Here is a 17,534-nt window from a genome sequence, read left to right as displayed (position 1 = left end):
AACCTAGGATGTACTTCAGGTCTCTTTAGAGAGAACTCAGTAAAAGAAAAAAAGATGTGCTGCGACTTCATCTTGGGAAGAGAGGCAGTCTTTGCTGCGAAGGAAGGAAGCACTTGGGATCCCTCATGTTACAGGAATTAGTTTACAAATAGCTTTGCTTATGCCACGATCACTTCTGGTCTCACAAACTAAGTCTTCACCAAATTCAAACTGTATATTCTTGGTTGGCTAGAGAATTAAACTATGACGAGAAAAAAAAAAAACTTACCCCATTTTAAGAAGGTGTTTGTTGACATAGCGCACGTTCCTTCATACGATAACTTCTGAGATGAAGAGCCTGGGGGAGAAAAAAAAAAAAGAAACAGGATTTCTCCATCTCAGAGAAACACTGTTAAGTGCCTTATGTCAAGTGGCTATGAAAGTATGTGAGGACGCAGTGCCCTAGCAGCAAGGCTTATCTCACAAATATCCAGCTGTTATTTGTCCAGAGTTCTATTTCATCTTAAGTAAAATGGGTTTTATCCTACCCTGGAGCTTTGATGTTCTTAGTATCTATGATAAGAGAAAGTCTCAGAACAGCAAATCTGCCAAACATCAATATAATTTGGTTTTGGGCTCCTATTTTGTCTGGTTTTGGACTGAGGGAGATGTAGGTAAAGTCCACATCCAAGCTTTCAACTGATTCATTTAGAGTTCATGCAACATCTCTCACTAATCTTACAAGATGCTGAAATGCCACTGTTTCATACAAAATCCCCTTAGAACAGTCTACTGTCATCCCCCGTCTTTCTCAAAAGTAATAAACAAGCTTTTCTGTTGATGCAGCTTTGTGGAAGTAAGCACAATTAGGCCTCATGCTAAAATGAGCAGCATACTAATGAGAAGCGCTGAATCAATTATTCCCCAGGAATTCAAGGCTATCAGCAGTCTTAGATCAGACATGGCATTTTTTTTATAGCTTTCACAGACTCCCAACAAGAAAAAAGCACCACACAGCTACTCTGAATCTGTATTATACATCCAAAAATACATTCCCCGTTCCCGCCTTCCTCACCTCATTTCTTTAAGTTAAGCTGATGTTGCTTCACAACTTGGAAGTGTTCTTATTCCAGCTCCTCCTCTCTCATTTGCATTTTATTAATGCTTATGGGCTGGATTAAAGAAAATATCCCCACAACAGCCTTCCACAGGTTAGAGTAGTATGTGTGAAAACTTGTCAGTTCTTAGCAAATACAGACTGCTGGACTGAGGTTGACAAAGAGCTCTGAAAGCAACCCATCGGGACACACATTGAGCTGAGCTGTGTGCCTGGGGCAGTAGGGCAACACACAGAGAGGCTGTGCCTTTCTTCCTGCCCTCAGGTCTTGTGGATTGAGATTACTAATTGTGATTGTTAATTGAGAAAGAATGAGAGCTAGAGATTCTCACTTCCAGTGTAGCAGCTTGGATAGATGTAGCATTTGAATCATTTTCCCTTTCAGTCAGAAAATATAAAGAAGTGCTGAAGTACCCACACAGCTGCGTAGTATTACGTTCCTAAAACTGGTCATTCAGGGTTCCCATCCTACAGCCTCCACTACTAAGCTTAGGAAGTAGTCATTACACTCAACAAGCCAAGTTTACAAGAGATCAAGATTTCTTGACATGTTTTTACACCTGCAGTTACAAGGAGCGATACAGGACCAAGTCTGACTATCAGCTCTTCAGGAACACTTCACGTTATGAGAATCAAGATAAAAATACTCTTGAATTGCTCCTTGAAGTGCTCTACACCTACAACATCAGCAACCTAGAGGGGTGAGCAAGTGAGTCCTACCACTACAACAGAGTATGAGCAACGTGGAGAAGAATCAGTGTACTTCAGGGGGGGAATGTGCCCTCACACATACACCACCACCTCCACTCCCAGATAAAAGTTGGGAATTGTTAGGGCAGAAGCAGCCCTGTGTTGGGCTTGGGCTGTTTTTTGTTTTGTCACTAGGTGATGTTTGAACAGGCCACTTAACATATGATTTGTTGAAGTGAGATTTAATTAGAACAGCACAGATGTTTTCGTTCCTTTGTCCTACTTTTCAGTAATGCTCATGTCTCTTCTTCCACTGCAAATTAAAACAGCAAACCTTATGGCTCTATCATGACCTACACTTTTTCGTATCTTCTGTCTCCCATTGTTTCCTCTTTGGAAAAGCCAGAAGGAGGTCAGCTTCTCCAAGGCCACAAATTGCTTTTTTTCCAACTGCACCCTTACTGCTCCCCATACGGGTGTAACTTACTTAGCTACTGAGCATCTACGTCAGTAATTTGCAATTCTGTGTCTATAAACTATACAAACATGGGCCTGCTCCAGCTTCCTGAAGACAAAAGCAACACATCCCAAAAAATCAAAAGAACCGCATCTGACACTTCTATCAGCTGTCACACCATGAAGTAACAACATCGGAGCACCTTATATTTTTCTACTTTACTAAAGACAAGTGAAAGGCAGCTTCCTCTTGTAACTTTGGATAATCATGATCTTCTGAATCACTCTGAATTAAAACATTTCAGCCAGCCCTTTTGCCCTCATGGAGAGGAGAAAGCATTCAATAGGAGTAGAGGGAATGGCCTCACGTTGCACCAGGGGAGGTTTAGGTTGGAAATGAGGAGACATTTCTTCTCAGAAAGAGCAGTCGGGCGTTGGGATGGGTTACCCAAGGACATGGTGGCATCCCTGTCCCTGGTGGTGTTTGAGGAAAGGCTGGACGTGGTGCTTGGGGCATGGTTTAGTGGGTGACACTGGTTTTAGTGCGGGACCCACGCTAGCAGAGGGCCAAGGACAGCCCCAGCGCCTCATCCCTAACGCTTCAACAAGGCAGCGGGCACAGGGCTGAAGCAGCCACATGTTGAAGGGCATGTCAGTCTGCAGCTCCAAGCAGAGCCTCGTGTTTCATCTTAGCACCACCCGAGGCAGAACAGAGGCGGTTTTGCTGTTAAAACCAAGCTGCGACCGAATTCTTCCCTTCTCAACCCCTCAAGCCTCTACGCGGCCCCGACCTCCCCAACATGGCGGCGGGGAGGCGCCGCCCGCCCTGGCCGCGCTGTCGTAAGGGCGCCGCGCTTGGCGGCAGTGCCGTGAGGCGCGGCGGGCGGCGGGGCTGCGCCGCCATGGACCGGAGGAAGAAGCCCCTGGACGTGGCCGCCTCCTCGGTGAGCGGGCGGGGGCGGCCGGGGGACGGCCGGGAGACGGCCCAGGGGAACCTCCGGCCTCTGAGGAGCCTGCCTCTGGGTGTTAAAACTATGTGCGAGCGGCTGGGTGCTCGCTGTGTGGTGCCGGCCCCGGGCCCTCTGCACCGCGGGCCTCGCAAGGCCTGGAGGCGCCTTACGGCCCCTCACAGCCCGGGGGGGCGATAACGGGGGCGGGGGGGACGTGGGCTCCGTCCCCGGCCTGCCCTGAGCTGGGGAAGGCTCGGTCAGGAGCCGGGGGGAGGTGAGGTGCTGGGCGCTGGGGACCTGGGGTGCCCCGCCTGGTGCGGCCTCTGAGCCCAAGTTCTGTTTAAAACAATCAGTTGGGTGCTCGTGTAACTGTAGGAGGATCGTTTTTTTCACTGGAAATGCGCTTACTGCTTCGTATGGTAACTGCTGGGTGTGTGTAAGGTGTGTCTGTGTTGTTTGCTGACTTGTCTTTTTTGCCACTGATGTAGCTGGTGGACCTCAAGGCAGAACTCTTCCGAAAGCAAGAGGAATTCAAGAAAGAAAAGCTGTTGAAAGATGCTGGCATCTTTGCAAAGCCCAAACCCCTTAATAAGGTAGAAAGGTTTTTCCATTGCTCTTTTTGTTATTATTTTTCCTTAAACTAAGGCAGTTTGTATGTATTGCAGTCTAAATACACAAGTATTTGGAGCTGTGTTACTATTCAAATGTTAAATCTTCATCAGAAAAATGTTTAAATTTCTATCAGTGCATTTCCAGGTGATATTCTTGTGCACAGCAGAAAACTCATGCGTATGCCTATCTAAATCATCTCTTAATCTTCAATCCCTAGGGAGCTTTTGTAGTTACAGCAAAAGATGTTTGTTTGTTTGTTTGTTTGTTTTTACTCCAGTAATTTGTGTGCTTCCACGAAGGATGGAAGATGAGAGACTCTTCCAGAATCACTGAACTTTGTCGATAAATTCTCTGTGCTCTTCTGTATAACAGTGTATAACAATGAACGCGCAGTTCTCTCATTTTACTCTTTACTGCACATTTTCTATTCATTCCATGGTTTTCTAGTAGTAAAGTTGCCATACTTGAAGGACGTGAAGCATTCAGTGTTACTCTGTAAACAAGCAATCTGATTATTCTGTTATCTTTATGTTAGATGTAAAACAGAAACAGTACATAGCTCTCTTACTAGTTAAGTAATCAGAAAGATTGCTCATATTAATTATTTTTCTGTAACACCCTTGACAGAGTTGGTTTTGTCTGATTTCTGAGTGACTTTGTTTGCTTCTCAGCCTGTCCTTCTGTGTAATTTAGGACAGACTTGCTGTATTGTACAGCACAGCAGGTGTAATCTCAACTTAAACATGATTAAGAGGTTATTTACCAGGCCTTCATGACTGATTTGCAGTTTGGTTTATGGAATTGAAATCTTTTTCAATCTTTCTTTGGTGTTTTATTTGTTGTTGCAAAATTGCACTCCCCAGAAACCAAGTATCTGGAGCAAACAAAACACAGGAGTTGCAAATCGAGCTGAGAAAGATGTTGAGCAGAAGGCAGAAGAGGATCAAACGTTAGATAAATCAAGGTAACTCTAAAGCTCTGTAAGAAAGGAATGCTTTGTAGAATTTGTTTTTCAATGTTTAGAAAAGCACAAAGAAGAAGTTACATGGATATTAGACCAACAGGGAAGACCAGTATCAATTCTATGCTCTTTACCAGAAATAGAGCTTAGGGATATGTAGAGCTTAGGTAAGTAGAGCTTAGGGATATGGTTTAGTGGAGGGCTGTTAGCGTTAGGTTGGAGGTTGGACTCGATGACCTTGAGGTCTCTTCCAACCTAGAAAATTCTGTGAAATGTACAACCTGCACGGCAGCAGTCTGGTGCTCTAGAGATACCTGCCCTTACTTTATCGTAACTGTCTATGTCAGGTTACTGCTTTTGAGTGCCTTTTTTAGATGTAAAATCCAGGGCAGTGATGCATCAGAATTCATGTTACAAAGTGTATCTTGGACTTGATAGGAAATGGCTTGCTTTTTTTTTTTTTTTTTTTGCAAGATTTGACTGATAATCTAAATGGGTTAATTATGCAATAAAATACACAGTGAAAATGTAATTTGTAACCCATTTGCTATTTTTCTCTAAGCATTTCCTAGCTCTTCAAAATTGTCTTCTGTCGTTCCAGAAATCAGTTAAGGTTTTCTCCTCAGCTTCTAAAAAGTGTATCTCCATGTTACTCCTTCCCTTTTCCTTCCTTCTAAAACAGTTTTTCAGCGTCTAATTTCCAGTATTTATCTGACAGACTGTTGTAGCTTCATAGAAGTAGAATACTAGTGGCTTGATATTCCTGTCTACTTGATAAATTACACTAAAGGTTACCTCCATAATTTTATTGAGATTATTTTCAGTATAGATTCTGGAACTGGATATCTGTGTATTTTCAGAAACTTCTGTTAAGGTTCAAAATAAAAAACAGGCATAGCTCAGCTTCTACTAAATACTTCTAGCGCTCTTGGCACTTCTCTGTCCCATTTACCGAAGGATGAATTGGTCATTTTGAGCTGTGTTTGGAATTGATGGGAATACAAACATTTAGGGTATTTTTTTTTTTCTTCTTCAGGAAGAAACTAGAAGAGAAAGCCAAGCTGTATGAGAAGATGGCAAAAGGCGACTTCCCAGGTGAACAAAGCTAATCTGAAATAATTATTTATGTGACATAATATAAATATTCATTTTGAAATTTAAGTTGCTGAACTTATTTTATAAAAACTAAATAATATATGTAATAGAGAGATACAGGTATAAATTTGTTTCAAAAGTATTGGTTGGCCTTTCTGGCTATCTAGTGATTTACAGCAGCTATGCTGAATTCACTGCTTACATGGGAAACTTTTTGGATCTGTTATACGGAGTGATTAACAAGGGTTATTCTGCTATGAAAGAGGGAAAAAATACAGGTAGCAGAGAATATAAAATTGCTTTTTGGAGGGCAGTCTGTCCTAGTAAATCACCTTGAGCTTGTTTCAGTCTGTCAGTCATTAAAGGGGTGGACATACTCTGTTTTTTCAATACGGAATCTTAGAAAAACAAAATTAATTTATTCTCCATTATGCAGTCTTTGCATTTCGTTGCTGATTTTCTATCTTTCATTCTAATTCTTGGACTTTATGAAGAGCAGAGGAGCAGTAGGGGAGTCTGGCTGGTTCTTGTATGAACCTTAGTCATGCAGCTAATAGGGTTAGAGAATTATAATCTGTCCCTTTCTTTTTCACACATGCAATCCCTTGCAAGAAGTAATTATGAAAATAGAATCGAAATCTCCTTGCAATTAATCTCTCATGTTTTCTTTACTAGTATCCATCTTTCCCAAATGTGATCTCACCACTTTTCTCCACTTTTTAAAAGTACACTAGTGACCGCTTGCTGCCAGCACGCTAAATTCTGAGCGTCAAATAAGTATTTGAACTGTTGTGTTACAAACCCTGGACTTCTGAAATAACTAATGAGCAGAGGATATTTTAGTGCAAAGACTGCAACCTTCTTTGTAATCTACAGGAACAATTAATTGCTTTAGAAAAAGCCTGAAAGCTATATTCAGAAATAGAGGAGCCAGTTTATAGCTCCAAGTTTGTTTGGCCCCAAATGAGATTTAAGTATTCCCCAGAAGTACGGTCAGGGGCATTGCTGTCAGCTGAGAAGTTGATTGCAACTATTACGTATTGATTTTGTGTTCAGTTCTGTTCTTTTCATGGCTGTTCTCTAAGAATCGATTTTCTGTCTTAGATGAAGAAACTGAAGATTTGTACCTAGTGGATTTCACTCAGAAGATCATAGACAAACAGCGAGAAGTACAGGAACTGTACCAGAACGAAGCTGCTAAAAAGACTTTAGAAAAAGAGGCAGATGAGGAGGAAACTGAACCAGAAATGGAAATACCACCACCAGAGGACCCAGACGAAGAATGGTTGGTACTACTGAGTGGGGTGATGCATTGGAAAATAACTCTGTTCTCCAGAATATCTGGAGTGGCACTTTTTTTTTTTAATGTTACACATTGAGAAGAGGTGGTAATGTTCTTTTATTTCATGTCTCGTTAAATGACAATCCTTAGTGTTATTTTCCATATAGGTAACACTGCAATAGAATCCTCCTACAAGATTTTGTGAAGTATCAGCCAGGGAAATGTACTATAAATGAGATACATTGCAATATCCTCTCATTTTCTTGCATAGTTTATGGGAGTTCTGATTGCAGTATTGATAGGATTTTATGGTGTCTTGTATGGAAGTCTACTTCAGCAAAATGTTTTTTTGTTACATCTGTCTTCTCTAGTTGTGTGGGATTTACAAAATGAGCACTCATTTTTGTTGTGTAACCTCCTCGTAAGAGGGAAACTTTGACTGGGGGGAAAAACACATGATTTTACAGCATTTCTTCCACTGTTTTACTACAAAATTGCAAATAGCCTGCAGCAATTTTCTGTGACATTTCAATAACTAGTTTTTCAACCAAGATATTAGGATTAATTATGAAACCAGTCTGACTAAACATTTTCTTAGCCAGATTGTGAAAAATGCTTATGGAACGGAGATTTTAATTCTGGTAATCAGTTTAAAACAGCAATTAGCAAAATGAAAAAGAGCACACCAGTTTTCCAGTTTATTAGGCCATGATAAGATTAGCAATGTAATTTTTCAGAATAAATTGGGAAAATGAATCCAGGCAAGGGACCAGAAAATTGCTAGGCTGGAAAGGCAGATATACCTATTACTGGTATCATACTGAAATTCAAGATGAAACTAGCAGTGATCCAATGACGGGCTCAAACTACTTTGTGCTCTCATCACAGTAAGTTTCGGAAACTTAAACCAATAAATTTTACTGTTCATATTGTGCTTTTCTGTCATTGCCTACGTCTCAGTTAAACGACATACATTATTAATACATCATTCATCTCAATGAGGCCATTTCCTAATGAAGATATTTGGGTGCTGACATAGCTGCAGGCTAATTTGCATTAATTATATCTTTACTATAGAAAATTCAAGTAATTTTTGTTGTTGTTTTTTTCGGATGTTACATTATAATAAAAAGGGGCACTGAGTATATACTAAGCTCTGGATATCCATAGAAATTATGTAAAAGAGCTAAATAACTAAAAGCACAGATCTTTAAAAGTTTGTTTGGGAATTAGATTGCCAATCATACATTTTCAGCTGTAATGTTAAGTCTTTAAATTGGGATAATAGAGGCTGCTTGATGCCAGAGAACTTTCTAGAATTATTGGACAATAAGTACAGCTCTCTATCAGCTTTTTTGACAACTGTAAATTAAGTGTTCAGGACTATAAAAAATTGTATAAGAAACCCGATATGTGCTTCAAAGGAACACTGAATTTTAGTCAGCTTTTGTTGTGCAAGCTGAATGAACGCTATCAGCCTATTCTAAATGAGCTTTGGACTGATAATTGAAGTATATTGTAGCAATTTCATATCTGCAAGAAGTCGATGCTGCATCATTATTTTCACCCTAGGAAGCAAGTACTGGAATCGTTTTTATTTTGGTGTGAAAATTGATATAGTAACTTTTGAATGTTTCTTTACACCACCTTAATATCAAGGCAAACAGCTGGCCCAAAGTGGGGTTGAGTAAATACCTGTGATAAAACTGTTGTATGCCCTGTTCAGAATGTAGCCTTGGGAGTCTGCTAATTGAAAGCTGGAAGGAACTGTCATACATGGAGAGACTGAGAGATGATGAATACTTTTTGGAAAGTGTCACTGCTTCTGTCTTCTGGTTAAGAGTTCTGTAAGTCTGAAAATAAAAGTTCCATGTGAAAATTCCTTTTCTTTCATTACAGGGTTGATTATGTCGATTTCTTAGGCCGATCTAGACGCTGTATGAAGAAGGATTTGCCAAGTCTTCTTAAAATGGATCAAGAGCTTCAGGGGAAAAGGTTTGGTTTCTTTCATGGAATTACATGTTCCTTGCACTATTTAACGTCGTTATTTTTAATGAGAAGGAAGAGAGGTTTATGTTTTGTTATCCCAATCCAGAATCACTGAAGCTACTTCTTTCTCTGTGTTTACTTTAGGCCAGCTTCTACTGATTACTACATTGTGCCTTAAAAAATAGCCAGAGTAGTTACAGTGAAATTGTGCATGACAGTGGTTTTATCGAATTTTCTATTATAAATTTATACAGTATTCCAAGGCTTCTGTTTATTTCACCGTGGCAGCTGGCAGTTGGAATATGTGGCAGGTGTACTGTTTTTAAATTCCAAGAGAACAGAGGCTACGGATATGAAATAAAAGCATAAATGAAATTTTTAATAAACTACCAAGGCACAATATTTGATGGAAATGCTGACTAAATCTAAGACCTCACTTACAGACTACAGCTTGTAGAGAGGAGTTTTAATAAACTGATTTAGCAATCTCTTGGATATCTGATGCATCTTTTAAAACTGGTCTTTTTATACAAAGTGTATTTTATACCTTCCAGAAAATGCCAGAGAAGTGACTCTTGGTTCTCCTTAATCTGGAAACTGTTCATAATCTTTTAGCAAAACCAACAGCATCACGATATTCGAAGTGAATTTGTTATATCCCCATTTGTTTGTTTTTTCTCTTCTGTTACTTAGGTGTTTAACAGCTTTTCTGTTAAAATTATTATGGCAGCACTGAAAATTGTTTTCAGAAAATAATCTAAAGGTACCTTAATGGAGCCTTTACTGTTGCTGAAGTGAAAATTCTTTTATGCTGGCAACTTATTAGTGTTTTCTCTCTATTTTAAAAGTAAGATGGAGAATATGGGTGCTTTGAAATTGCAGTCTCTGGATTTATATTAATGACAGTCTGTCAGCAAAACCTGCTTTAGTTAAAAAATAAAAAAAATCCTGCTGCTTCCCTTGAGGAAAAAAAAAATGTTTCCTACATTGGGTACCAAAGGCCATGGACTTCTGGGGTAAATGGCTAGCTTATTGCTCCTTCAAATACCACTCATTTTCTTATGTTAAATCTGAAATATTGCTATATGTGGTTGCTAGCATCCCAACAGATGCAAAAAAAAAAAAAGTGAACGTGTCATTTCTCGTTCTGCACTTTGGTAAAGATTTCATAACACCTCCAGGAAAGGATACAATTTGTTTAAGTATCTTACTAAAATGTTCTACTAGTACCTTCTTTTAGAAGTGGTTTTATGTTTGTCTTTACCTTGTAACATATTCACCAGTGTTGCATCTCTAGGTGATGCCTACAGTGATCTGTTTTGTAAAAACTGCAATAGAGGATTAGACACAATCATGATTTCATCGTTTGATGCTATAGAGCCAGTAACTTCTGCCCTATAATAATCCCTAACTTTTTTTTTTTCATTAGACTAGACCCTGATGGGAATACTTTGTTATCTGAAGATATGAAGAGAGAACTTCAGAGGCAGCAGTGGGAAAAAGAAGAAGCCCTCAGAAAACCCATGGGACCCATACATTATGAAGACATCAGAGAAAATGGTATACTTCCATATTTTATATCATTTATCTTCATGTAGATACTGGTTTTAGAGGAAGCAAAGGAAAGTTGGTTTTTGTTGCCTGTATTGCCAACTTTAGGTATGTGTTAAATCACGTTTGCAATAACTATTCAAACTGTCAGGACATTCATCTACATTTATCTTTCATCAAATTGCACTTTTCTCAAATCAAATTTGAAAAATACATCTCATCACCCAGTTTTCTCCTTTAGGATACTTCACTTCATGTATCATCTAAACAAGCCTGTTATAGCCATAAAAATAGTGTGGTGTATGTTGCAATTCAGTGCCTGAAAGCAGGGCATGTGGTGCTTGTAGTTACTGTTGATTGTAAACTGAGTGTAACTTGAACTTCATGAACTTTTTCTTTTCAGAGGCCAGGCAGCTTGGTGTTGGTTACTTTGCCTTTTCCCGTGACCAAGAGCTTAGACATAAACAACGGGCAACACTGGACATGCTGAGAGAGCAGGTATGAGTTTAAAAAGCAAATTGCAGTGTAAAAGCATCATAATTTCAGTAGTCACTATCTTTGGTTTGTTGTGTAAGCCTTACACTCAGTGATGCCTGCATCTAACTCCAAAAAAAAAAATTGCCCTCTTTTTCCCTTTTGAATCATGGTACCTGATGATTGCTTTTGTTGTTTAGCGAAGGAGGACATGTAGTTGATTATACTAACACAGGAAGATTAATTCATGTTTTTTCTTTACTGTTTAGACACTTGATCAAAGAACAAAACGTGAACAGATAAAAGAAAAAAGAAAGGCAGCTCTAGAAGCCAGGCTGTCTAAACTTCGAGCACGGAAGGTTAAGAAATTAAGGGAAGATGGGTTAGAGGAAGAGGCAGCAAAACTGGAGAACGGAGGTATGATTAGTTGCCTTTTTTTTGTTGCTATTTCATCTTGTATCAGTGAGTGGGCAGGCATCCTCTAATTGATGTAGGCTTGGGCATTTAATATATTGCTATTACGTATTTTATTTATACAAATAGTTTAAAGTAGCAGGAGTTCATATAACTAAGTGTAGATATAAAATCGTGCCAGAGAGAGCTTAATAATGCTGGAAGAAATGTCATGCGTAGATGTAGTCCTTCTTGGATTCATGTCTGACAGCAGGAATTGTGCGAGTTGAGCTGCTGAAATTGTACTGGCTGGTTTTTAAGATGAGCAAGATAAAAATATTAGCAAGTTGGTTTTGATATCATGATATACGCTCTTACAGTTTTGGTGCAGTCTGTAAATTGGACATACAACTGGCTTTTAGGATTTGGGATGATGAATTTGAGTTCTCTGTGCTGTCTCCTGTCTGACACTACTAGATACTTATATTGTCTATCTCCCGCTGTAAATTGTAGCTGATATTTAACTTGTCAGAATTCTAAGCAAGCGATTAACTGTGAAGTGTTCTGGAAATGACGAAGAGCAGTGTGCCACTAACTGTTACTATTGTTCAGAAGAAGAATGTAAATTGTTTTCTCCAGGATTACCGAAGTGGATATGCGTGCTAATGTTCTTATTTTTAACAATTTTCTAGTTCCAGTATAATACTCAGCACATTCATTTTTGGGTTCTTAGGCAACAGATTTTTCAGCAGTTTCTTTGATACAACTAGAAAACCAATGAAGTGTCTCTTGGTAGATGGGTTTCCTGATTATCTGGATTATCCCTTATCTTTTCTGAATTCATATTAATTCATTAAAAAAAAAATCCCTATTCAAATGCATTTCATTGTTGAATGAAACTAGGTAACTACTATAAGCTTTATTATTGCAAATAACTACTGCTACTTACTCTTCCTATGAAATTCATATAGGAGATTTTAGACTGTTACTAACAAAAACTTGCTCTTTCTGCAAAGTAGAGATGAAAGATGCTACTGGTCCAGAACAAGCTGAGCAGGAGGCTCCGAGAGTTACCTCAGCAAGTAGAAAGGTTGAGGTTGTCATCCAGGAGAGAAGAGATACAAAGCCTGGCGTGCCTTATGTCCGTGAGTGGGATAAAGGCAAAGGTAAGGAAATAGAGATTCAGAAGCACTGTTTGGAAGCGGTGTGCATATTGCTGATTTCATTTCTGCTTTGAGACAAAGTATGGTAAATCTGGGAAGCAACAGAAATGAAAACTGAACAGAAGAACAGATTTTTACTGTTTTTAGAGAGTAGGTTTGTGGGATCTTGAATCATCTTTCTGTTGCAATGCTTCAGAGCTATTCTTAATCAGAAGTCAGCAGCTGTTAGAATAATTAGAATATCTACCACTTCTGTTGAAATAAAGAAGTTACTGGTTTTCCCCCATGCACACTAGAGGTATTGCAATAATCTCCATTTTCTGGTAATTAAGACTTTAGTGCTGTGATTGGTTTGTATTTTGATTCAGCCCTAACTAATCAGCAGTCTTTCAAAACCTGTGGCTGTTAAAGGATCTGAAAGTGACTAGGATGAGTTATACAGAGGGTAGTGCTTATCTTTAATGCTCATTAGTTTAGTTTCTGCTCTGTAGAAAAAAGTAGACTATGAGCTTAGCCAGCAATATAGTACTAGGTGAGAAGTAACTTCAGATGGCTTTAAGTAGCTGCATCTTCTTTGACTGATCTTCAGACACTGGAAACTGTATTTCAACTACTACTTTCCCTGTTTCTAACAGAACTGATGTTTGGGCAATGGTCAAAGAAGCAGGAAGAACTCAGAGATGAACGAGATCCAGAATTCGCACCACCTTCTGATTATTTTGTGGGACAAAAGAAAGATGATTACAGAAGCCAGAACTTGAACAGTCCTGAAACCACCTTTGAAAAATCGGAACCAGAAGCTTCACAAAACCAGCAGAAGCCATCAGTGCAGGCCAACACCAGCAGCACTGCAGTTGTGCCACCGTCAGTGCAAGCTTACAGCAATGATGTTCAAGATAAAGCAGCATCAGCGGAGGCCTCTGGCAGCGACAGTGAAGACGGGTCAACATCAGAGACTGACAGCAGCGATGACCAGGAGGGGCTGCCGTCAGCGCATGCTTATACCTGCGGTGCTCAAAACATGCCGCCACCAATGCACGCTTACGGCTATGGTGCTCAACGTGTGCTGCCACCAGGGCAGCCTTACGGCTACGGCATTCACGATATGCCATTTCCAATGCAGACTTACGGCTATGGTGCTCAGCACATGATGCCACCAATGCATGGTTATGGTTACGGCGCTCCAGATGTGCCGTTTTCAATGCAGGCCTATGGCTACGGCACGCAAGACGTGCTGCCACCAGGGCACAGCTGCGACTGCAGCACCCAGAATTTGCAGCCACCAGGGCACAGCTGCGACTGCAGCACCCAAAATTTGCAGCCACCAGGGCACAGCTGCGACTGCAGCACCCAGAATTTGCAGCCACCAGGGCACACTTGCGACTGCAGCACCCAGAATTTGCAGCCACCAGGGCACACTTGCGACTGCAGCACCCAGAATTTGCAGCCACCAGGGCAGGGCTGTGACTGCAGTGCTCAAGATGTGCCACCACCAGGGCAGGCCTTTGACTGCAGCACTCAAGACGTGCCGCCACCTGGGCAGTCATACAGCAGTGATGGTCAAAATCAAGCACCACTTTACCAAAGTTTAGATGATATGCTGTCTTACTATAGACAAGTGACTTGAACTGAGCAAAATAATAAACAAGAATCATAATTTAAAGAATTTAAATCAAATTATCTGTCAGCAAGAATATTTTCCTACATCTGGGAAAAATAGGTATCTGTCAGTAGATTGAAATAAATCTCATGGAGACCTAAGCTATGTTACATCACAGCTGTACTTTTTCCCTGTTGATTCTCTTTCTTTTTTTCCTCTATTAAAATTCTCTAGCACTGCTAGAATCTAGTTCGGTATACATTCTTATTCTTTGCCACTAATGCCTGAACTTTGGGGTATAGCTTTGGGGTTGGAGGTACTACAAGTTCACTAATATCTGTAGAAACGCTATGGAAATGGCAGGCCTGCTGCTGCTAAATGCAAAAACGTTTTAAGAAATGTGTTACCTACTTAATCTCCTGACTTCAGAGACGGGAAGTGCAGAATGTTATCTAGTGACAGTTGTGGCAAGTACTCCACGTGGTCATAATGCCTTCTGCATTCCTGAGGTCTGTATATAACTTGTAATTCTGTGAAGCAGATCAGAGTTGGAGAGAGGCGCTGCAGAAATCAATAAATAATGATGGTAAGACTAAGAATAAACGCTTCAGTGAAGTAGAAGCCTTGACACCTGAAATTGCTGTGTTACTGGTTTAGAAAACGCTCTTAGAATTGTTCGAGTACATTCTTCTTGCATCATATATGCGGCTTTATTTTATTTAATACTTTTTTTTCCCTAAAAGCTGTTAATTGTTATTTATATATAAAAGCAGGCTGACCTCTACCAAACAAGTTTTTTTTTTTTTTTTTTATTTCAGAATCTCAGGAAATGACAGTAATACGTACTTACCATTTAGAAAATTATGATTTCTGAAAGCAGTTTAAGTACCTCCTAGTTGTATTTTAAAAGCTCATAAAAGCTAGGAAAGTGTGCTAGAATGGGCAATTCTGTAGATTGTGTAAATTTATATGGCAGTGATGTTCTGAAAGTAATGGGCATTTGAACCAAAGAGCGAATTGGGCAGAGACACAGAGAACATGCTACTCTCAGGTGTGTCAGTGGGATCTCAGGCTGTTCTGCAAAGCCTGGTGAACAGCAACGTCACTACCACAGCAAAAAGCAGTGCTCAAGGTCACTGAGCAAACTTGTCAGCATGCAGAACACATTCACTGTCCACAAACTATGTTTTAACCTCAGCTATTAAACACACTTCCATCTCTCCTCTTCCTATATCGCTTACAGCAGAAATAACACCCTGCAAAAGCACCAGTGGTACCATTTTAAAGGCACAAAATACTACAGTATTTTTATTGCTACCAAATGGTTAAGAGACTGGAGCTTTATGATAACTTTAGGTTTCTGTTTCTCTATACAGACCTAAAATTTAAGGATGGTATGACAGTATTAATAGCAACATCCACAGTACCTCTTTTTTGCTGCTGCTGACCTGAACTCAGCTGGTGAGCATAGCATTAGGGTTTATGTCTTCTTTTCCTTGAATCTCTTCAGGATGAATAAAGAATCTGAACATAAATAATGATTTTTATACTAATAACTTAGAGGAAGAGGTTACAGATTTGTCTGTTTTTAACAAATGTGACAGCATGAAAGCACAGGTTTTTTCCTTGCTGTTTGGTGCAACCCCAGGTTAGTTAATATCCACGAGGTGGCACTCTGATCTTACAAATTTGCCACAGGAAACTGCCAGTATAAACCCGTTCACTGCTATTTATTTCATAATGTTAAAAAACTCTGATGACCCCAATTCCAGGAGAAATTTTTCAAACCTTGTGTCACCTCACATTTAATTTTGAGTTTAAAAGGGCTGCACTGTGCTTTAGCAGTTTTCTTCCATAAAGATAAGAACCTGTCAGAACACAGTTTCAAGAAGCAAATTGCCTTGGTTTTCTTGCACGTTGATTGAAGGCAATAATAGAAGCAAGAGGTGGAAGGAGAAGCTGTAATTTTTTAAGTCATTGAGTCTGTGCAATCCTGTTAGATGTGTACATAATTGTAGGATCGCATGTCAGAATTAACCCCGTTTGAATAGAAGTGAAGCATTTTAGGGATGTTTTGGGTTGTGTACTTAATGCCTCTCTCTGCCTAGAATCACAATACACTGCAATTATTCATGAATTAAGCCTCAGAATGGTGTTCTGAAGTCGGATTGTAACATTGACCTTGTTTTGCAGGGAAAAAAAAATAATAAAAATGCAGAAACAAGGTTACAAAGCAAGTTTGTAGCACCGCAAAAGTTCAAACCCAGTTCTCCAGTCTGGCTGACTTACCCTAGAGATGTTTTGTATTTAAGACCTCACATGAATCAGAAAGTGAGTATGATTCAGAGTATGATTTTCTTGGAGCTGAACTAACCCCAAAGAGTGGGCAAAGCATTTAAAACATTAGAGCATAACTGGAATTCATTATGGCAATCGTATCCCTTTGGATTTCCCTATAAACAATATTTATATCTATTCTGTTACTACTTTAATCATCGGTATTCATTTCCTGCTGCGCTCTGGGCTTTGTATTTTCTGTGCCCTTCAGAGTGGGGGCAGTGTTATGTATGTGTGTGATGTAAGAGCTATGCTGCCTTTGCATTAGTTTAACACTGAGCTGGAGCTGCACTAAGGAATGAATGCCATTTTTAACAGTATTATGTAAAAACTTATGATCAAAGTGTTCTTTTGTCAGCTTTATTTCCATGGCCTAATATTGAACAGGAGGACTCTTGCCAGGAAGGCAGTTCAATGTCTACATTTTTAATGTAGACTTCCCCAGGAGGTACCAGGAGTGGCTCATGTTGCCTTCGGTGCACTCCACAGAGCCAGGGACAGGGCCTGGCTCTTGGGCAACGTCTCTAAGGCATCTTTGTCCCATGTCTTTGTGTAAGTATTGTTTTAATATGCAAGTTATCTTTGTCCAAAATGCAAAAAGTGTTCAGGCATGCTTGAATTTCAACCTTCACCTGCCCTGCCTGGCTGGCAGGACTCAATCTGATCTCCAGAGAATCCCCTTTAGAGCAGACAATTTTGTTGAAACGTGTGAAATTTACATCCTACCTTGTCCTGTAAGACCCAAGGTACTGACTTTTCGTCTTAAAGGCTGTTAAAGATGTTAAAAACAGGCAAGAACAAATGTAAAAATTTACCAAGAGCATACAAATGATTAAATTTATTTTCCCCTCTGTCAAAGATATGGCCTCAAGTGAGCCATAGAAA

At 39.8% G+C, this 17,534-nt stretch overlaps 2 protein-coding genes across 3 annotated transcripts in view; one reads left to right on the top strand and one right to left on the bottom strand.

Annotated features, from left to right (window-relative positions):
* GRIP2 (glutamate receptor interacting protein 2) overlaps positions 1–1,461 on the bottom strand; it is a 245,197-nt gene extending 243,736 nt beyond the window's left edge. For both annotated transcript variants that reach the window (XM_084531048.1, XM_084531052.1), the window contains exons 1-2: positions 1,055–1,461; positions 269–337 (exon numbers count right to left, since the gene is read on the bottom strand). In XM_084531048.1, the coding sequence (XP_084387174.1) occupies positions 269–273 (5 nt within the window). In that variant the 5' untranslated portion in view covers positions 274–337; positions 1,055–1,461. The remainder of the gene's footprint in view (positions 1–268; positions 338–1,054) is intronic.
* A 1,622-nt stretch (positions 1,462–3,083) lies between these two features.
* CCDC174 (coiled-coil domain containing 174) lies at positions 3,084–14,554 on the top strand. Its single transcript, XM_084531063.1, has 11 exons — positions 3,084–3,186; positions 3,681–3,785; positions 4,668–4,768; positions 5,802–5,860; positions 6,965–7,145; positions 9,042–9,137; positions 10,561–10,691; positions 11,086–11,180; positions 11,426–11,573; positions 12,569–12,715; positions 13,348–14,554. Exons 1-11 carry the CDS (start codon positions 3,145–3,147, stop codon positions 14,337–14,339), a joined length of 2,097 nt encoding a protein of 698 aa, XP_084387189.1. The 5' UTR covers positions 3,084–3,144; the 3' UTR covers positions 14,340–14,554.
* Positions 14,555–17,534: the final 2,980 nt, after the last annotated feature.

This window comes from Aythya ferina (genome assembly GCF_964211825.1).
Source record: "Aythya ferina genome assembly, chromosome: 10".
In the NCBI taxonomy this organism is placed as follows: Eukaryota; Metazoa; Chordata; class Aves; order Anseriformes; family Anatidae; genus Aythya; species Aythya ferina.
Note: the sequence above shows the minus strand (reverse complement) of the source record. Positions and strands in the feature narration are given on the sequence as shown.

Bases quoted from the DNA above. Each gene is read 5' to 3' on its own strand.
- CCDC174 (XM_084531063.1), top strand. From the start codon at position 3,145: ATGGACCGGAGGAAGAAGCCCCTGGACGTGGCCGCCTCCTCG. The intron at 3,786-4,667 runs GTAGAAAGGTTT...TGCACTCCCCAG, and splicing joins AGCCCAAACCCCTTAATAAG to AAACCAAGTATCTGGAGCAA. The intron at 12,716-13,347 runs GTAAGGAAATAG...TGTTTCTAACAG, and splicing joins TGAGTGGGATAAAGGCAAAG to AACTGATGTTTGGGCAATGG.